Source organism: Hippopotamus amphibius, chromosome 16, assembly GCF_030028045.1.
Source record: "Hippopotamus amphibius kiboko isolate mHipAmp2 chromosome 16, mHipAmp2.hap2, whole genome shotgun sequence".
Lineage (NCBI taxonomy): Eukaryota > Metazoa > Chordata > Mammalia > Artiodactyla > Hippopotamidae > Hippopotamus > Hippopotamus amphibius.
The window spans coordinates 55,142,657-55,148,759 of NC_080201.1; the positions used below are offsets into that span (position 1 = coordinate 55,142,657).

Sequence of the window (6,103 nt, forward strand, 5' to 3'; positions counted from 1 at the left end):
TTGATGGTGGTCTTGGGGGCCCCTGATAAGGTGGGAATATTAATTCTACCTGTCTTTTGGATTGTTAAAGGATTAGATGAGTATATATACATATATATCAGTGACGGCACATGGTAGGTGCGCAACAGAAAGTTAGCTGCCACTATGATTAGTTTTATCATGATTAGTTTTTTTCTTAGAAATATTGGTGTTGATTTGGGGGGAGGCTGAGTTGGATCTCCAGTGGACCAGTGTCCTGGCTCAGCTCACGCCCCCACTTTCCTGCCAGAGGATATATCGGTGGTGTTCAGCAGAGCCTCCTGGGAAGGCCGGGCTGACTTCTCCCAGGCTGATGTGCACCGCCAGATTGCTATTGTGTTCAAGACACCACCCTACGAGGACCTGGAGATCATTGAACCTGTGACAGTGAACGTCTTCCTGCAGCGGCTTACTGATGGGGTCTGCAGTGAGCCTCTGCCCTTCACCTACTTGCCTCGAGACCATGGTAACCACAGCAACGCAGGGTGACCCACCGCCCCAGAGACTAGGTCTTTGGCCTTGCTTGGGGTGACCCAAAGGGGAAAAGGGAAGAGGCAGAAGTAGAATGCAGACTCAGAGTTGCACAGATTGGTGTTCAAATCCCGGTCTGCTGCTTACTGGCTTTGCTACCTTGGCTTCTCCTAGTCTCAGACTCCTCCTATGCAAAATGGAAATAATAACAGTACCCATCTCATGACATATAGGGACTATCTAATCATTCCTCCCCTCAGCACGCCTGCTCATGCCTGGCTGTCTGCTGGGTAGTGCTGGGAACATAGCGGTGACTGAGATAGACCCAGCCCTACCTTATGATGCTCATAGTTCCATGGGTGGGGAGAGGGAGGCAGATCCATTCCCAAAGAGTGACAACCAAAGTGGGTGGGGCTGGGATGGAATTGCTTAGGGGACTTGGACTGCCCAGAGTGGGACACCGGACCCAGCCTTAGAGCTCTGGGAGGGCTTCCTGGAGGAGGGGATGGCTGACCTGAGGTTGGGAGGATGACTAAACAGTTCTCCAGGGAAGTGGTAAGAGTGGAGAAAGAGTGTTTTAAGCAGGTGGAACAGCAAGTGCAAAGGCGCTGAGGCAGGATTGTGCCTGGGATGTTCCAGTGTAGCTAGAAGTGGATTTGGATTTTATTCTGATTAAGATGTAGACATCTATTTGCATTGGTTGGGCAAAAACTGGAACAGCTCAAGAACTTCCCAAATGGTCTCTATATTTAGTTCTTAGTTAATTCTTATTTTTAATGGATTATTTTGTGTGCCTCTGGTATCTCCTGAACAGACAGCTACGGTGTGGACAAGAAGCGGAAACGAGGGCTACCTGACGTCCTTGGGGAGCTGAATAGCTCTGGTGTGTCCCCTCTGCCCCTTTTCACATCCCTCTTCAGGTCCCTGGGAGGGGATGACCGACCCCACTGCCCTGGCCCACCCCAGGTGGGGGAGGAGGGGCTGTTGGGACCCAGGGGTCCTCATCTCTGCCTTCCCTCAGACCCCCACGGCATTGAGAGCAAACGGCGGAGGAAAAAGCCGGCCTTCCTGGATCACTTCCTGCCCAGCCACGGCTCAGGTGGGTCCCGGCTCAGCGCCAGCCCCTGCCCCTGAGGTGGGCTGAGGGTGAGCTGAAGCCCTGCTCTTCTGGCCTCTTCAGGCCCCCCAAGAGCTCCTACAAGGCCAGTGCCTCAACACTTAGCCAGGAACATAAAGTGGAAAGAATAGTGGTTCTGGACACAGTCTGGAGGCTCTGAACTCCACTGGGCCATTTACCTGCTGTGTGACCTTCACCACGTTGCCCTACCTCTCGGAGCCTCAGGGCTCCTCTGAAAGCTCTCACCACATACCTACCTCACTGAGCTTTTAATATGTAATGCATTTATTTTTACAGATACTATATAATGAACACATACATAACCGCTCTGTGTGTGCTTACTCACTTAATCCACATAATTGCCCTGGGGGGTAGGCGCTGTCATCTCCCCCATGCCCCATCCCCATTTTACTGGTGAAAAACTTGAGGCCCAGAGAGGCAACGTCTCTTGTCCAAGGTCACACAGCCAGTCTGTGGTGGAGCAGGGAGTTGCACCTGGGCATAGGTTTAGATTAGTGATGACATGTGAAACTGGTAGTAGGGGGTAGATGGTGGATAAATGGGGGTGTGTCAGAGCCAGCCAGCCTTGAATTCAGCCACCCTCTGGCCTCTTCTACTGCAGACTTCATCTCAACTCACATGCCAGCCTCCAGTTCCCAGGAACTCTAACCTTGTGTGGCTGCCATCCAAAGCCTCCCCACTCACTGACCGTTAGCTCTAAGAATGCTGTCCCCAACACCCCAGCTTCCCCATGGTGCCCAGCTCCCAGCCAGCTGCCAACCACTCAGAGTCTGCTGAGCCTGGACCACTCCAGCCAGTCCCACCCTGAAGCTTTCAGTTATTACCTGTTATCCCCCCAACCGACTGCAACCAATGCCCGACAGCTCTGCCCCTAGAAACCCCCAATCCTAGTCCATTTCACCAACCTTTGATTCCCAGTCCCCAAAGCCCCTCCTCATCAGCCACCTGTCATTCATCCACCTGCTCCATCACCCCGATTTCCCAGTGTCTAAAGTTCCCCTCTCTCATCCTTGTGGCAAAGCTGCCCTAGCACTAGAGTGTAATGGTTAGGAGCATGGCCTCTGGAATCAGAGTGGGTTTGAATTCGAGGCCACAATTTACCCACTGTGTGACCTCTTTGGACCTCAGTTTACTTAACTTGCAAAGGGAGACCCTCCCTCTTAGGGTTCCTTCCAGAATTTAGTGAGGTCACATCACACAGTTATTTAGCACAGTGGCTGACATAGAGCTGGTGCCCAGGAGATGTTAGGAACTTGCCAGAAATCAGGAATGCCACCTGCATTTGTTATGATGATGTTTAACTGCATTCACAGCAAAACCCCAAATAACAGGAGCTTCGATAGGATAGAACCTTATTTCTCCCCTCACATAAATACAGTCCAGAGGTAGGTGGTCCATGGATGGTTTGGTGGCTGCATGATCATCAGAGACCCAAGCTTCTGCCATTTTCAGTTTATAGTTCCACCTCATGGTCCAAGGAGGCTGTTGCAGCTCCAGCCATCATGCCCATATTTCAACCAGCAGCACTTAGTCACATGACTGCATCAAGCTACAAAGAAGGTTGGGAAATAGAGTTCCAGCAGTGTTGTGTCTCTGAGACAAGTGTAGTCAGCCTTTGCTGATGAGGTTTGTCTTGTCTCAAAAAGAGAGACTCTTTTTGAGGGACAGTTACCATTTTACTATACAATTTTGGGACTTGTGACTTCTCCCTTGGGTCTCCCATGGTGTGGATGTTTCACTTTTCAGATTGTCTTAATATTTTGGGGGGCTTTGGAGCCTCCTCTTCTTCCTCATTTTTGGGGAAAACTCCCTAGCACTATAGAAGCATGGTTTCAACTCTGCTTCCACAACTCATCTGTGGACTCCAAGTTATTTTGCCTGTTTGCTTATTAAATGAGAATGATCTTATTTTAGTTTTTTGAGGAACCTCCAAACTGCTTTCCACAGTGGCTGTACCAATTTACACTCCTACCAACGGTGTATGAGGGTTCGTTCCCTTTTCTCCACATCCTTGCAAACATTTGTTGTGTTTTTGATGATAGCTATTCTGACAGGTGTGAGGTGAAATCTCATGGTTTTAATTTGCATTTTTCTGATGATTAACGATGTTGAACATCTTTTCATGTGCCTGTTTGCCAACTGTATGTCTTCTTTGCAAAAATGTCTATTCAGGTCTTCTGCCCATTTTTTAATCGGGTTTTTAATTTTTTTAAATATTTATTTACTTATTTTATTTTTGACCGTGTCAGGTCTTAGTTGCAGCACACGGACTTAGTTGCGCTGTGGCATGTGGGATCTTAGTTCCCCAACCAGGGACTGAACTCGCATCCCCTGCATTGGAAGGCAGATTCTTTTTTTTTTGTTTTGAACTTTTATTGAGATACAGTTATCATACAATAAACTGCATATATTTAGAGTGTACAATTTGGTATCCCAATCTCCCAAATCATTCTCCCCCAACCCTCCCCGCTTTTGGAAGGCAGATTCTTAATCACTGGACCGCCAGGGAAGTCCCAGAGGTGTTTATTTTTTTGATGTTGAGTTGTAAGAACTGTTTATATTTTGGATATTAACCCCTTACCAGTCATATCATTTGCAAATACCATATGACCCAGCAATTCCACTCCTGGTATATGAAAACACAAATTAAAAAAGATGCATGCACCCCAGTGTTCATAGCAGCATTATGTACATTAGCCAAGATATGGAAACAACCTAAGTGTCCGTCCACAAATAAATGGATAAAGAAGATGTGGTGTAAAATTGTACACTAATTATATGCAGTTTATTGTCTGTTAACTGTATCTCAATAAAAGTTCTTTAAAAAAATAAAATAAATGGTAGAAAAAAAATAAATAGGTAAGAAGATGTGGTGTGTATACACAATGAAATACTACTGAACCATTAAAAAAAATTTTGCCATTTGCAATAACATGGATGGACTTGGAGGGTATTATGCTTAGTGACAGAGAGAGACAAATACTGTATGATATCACTTACATGTGGAATCTAAAAAAAAAAAAACCAGCTAGTGAATATAACAAAAAAGAAACAGACTCACAGATATAGAGAACAAACTAGTGGTTACCAGTGGGGAGAGGGAAGGGAGGAGGGATAAGATAGGGGTAAGGGGTTTAAGAGGTACAAACCACTATGTATAAAATAAATAAGCTACAAGGACATATTGTACAGCACAGGGAATAGAGCCAATATTTTATAATAAGTATAAATGGAGTATAACCTTAAAAAATCGTGAATCACTACGTTGTACGCTCGGAACATACAATATTGTACATCAACTGTACCTCAAAAACTTACTGCAACAACAAAAGGGGAGGGGGATAGAGAACGGTGATAGTTCCTACTCAGAGTTTCTTCATGGCATTATAGGAGGTCACACTGATGAAGCATTTGGCAACAGACGGGGCGTTTGAGTTTGGGCCTGGCCGGAGGTCGACCTTACAAGCCCACCACGCTTTCTCCTTTCTCCTCATCCCCGCAGGCCCGTTCCTCCCGCCATCAGCGCTGCTGCCAGACACAGACTTCTTCCCGGGCACCGTATCCCTCCCCGGCCTGGAGCCCCCCGGCGGACCGGACCTCCTGGACGACGGCTTTGCCTACGACCCCGCTGCCCCCACGCTTTTCACGATGCTGGACATGCTGCCCCCAGCGCCACCACTCACCGGCGCTATCGCGGGCAACGCGGGTGCAGGGGCCGCGGTCGGGGAGCCCCCCGGCCCCGAGCCGCTGACGCTGGACTCGTACCAGGCCCCGGGCCCCGGGGACGGAGGCACTGCCAGCCTCGTGGGCAGCAACATGTTCCCCAACCAGTACCGCGAGGCGGGCTTTGGGGGCGGCCTCCTGTCCCCGGGGCCCGAGGCCACGTAGCCCCCGCGGCGCTGGAGGAGAGGCGCTGGGTGGGGAGGGAGGGTGGAAGGGGCCTTGCGAACCCAACCAGGGTGTCCAGCACCCCTATCCCCTTGGGCGGCCTTGGTCAGTCTTCCCGACGTCCTCATCCTTCTGAATCGGACATACTCAGCGAAGGCGAGAAACTCCGTAGCATCCGTTTCCCCCGAGCCCCCTTTCACAAATGAGAAAACTGAGTCTGAGGAGGAAAAGGGGTTTGGCTCTGAAGCACTAGCTTGTGTAAGCCGCTGCCTCAGCCCCCACAAGCGGGGGCACCTTCTCCAGGCGGATTCTGTTTTGTACGTATGGGAGGAGGGTGCAGATCGCCCGCCCTCCGTCCCCAGGCTTGAAGGTGGGGGGCGGGTTGTTTGTTTTGAGTCTTCCCAATAAAGATGAGTTTTTGAGCCTTGGGGGCCTCGTCTCTTCTCCAACTGAGAAACACCCGCGGCCTTTACGTACTGTCCCCAGGGTCTCCGTCTGCTCCGCGAAGGTGCGCGCCCCGCCCCTCCCTCCGCGCCCTAATCTAGGCGCCGCCCCCTCGCGTCAGCGGAAGCGTCCTCCGCCCCGCCC

The 6,103-nt window shown here is 49.8% G+C and overlaps 1 protein-coding gene across 2 annotated transcripts in view; it reads left to right on the top strand.

The window, feature by feature from the left end:
• Window positions 1–5,934, top strand: part of RELB (RELB proto-oncogene, NF-kB subunit) — a 32,579-nt gene extending 26,645 nt beyond the window's left edge. For both annotated transcript variants that reach the window (XM_057711802.1, XM_057711803.1), the window contains exons 9-12: window positions 269–484; window positions 1,304–1,372; window positions 1,511–1,588; window positions 5,130–5,934. In XM_057711802.1, the coding sequence (XP_057567785.1) occupies window positions 269–484; window positions 1,304–1,372; window positions 1,511–1,588; window positions 5,130–5,515 (749 nt within the window). In that variant the 3' untranslated portion in view covers window positions 5,516–5,934. The remainder of the gene's footprint in view (window positions 1–268; window positions 485–1,303; window positions 1,373–1,510; window positions 1,589–5,129) is intronic.
• The last annotated feature ends 169 nt before the right edge of the window (window positions 5,935–6,103 follow it).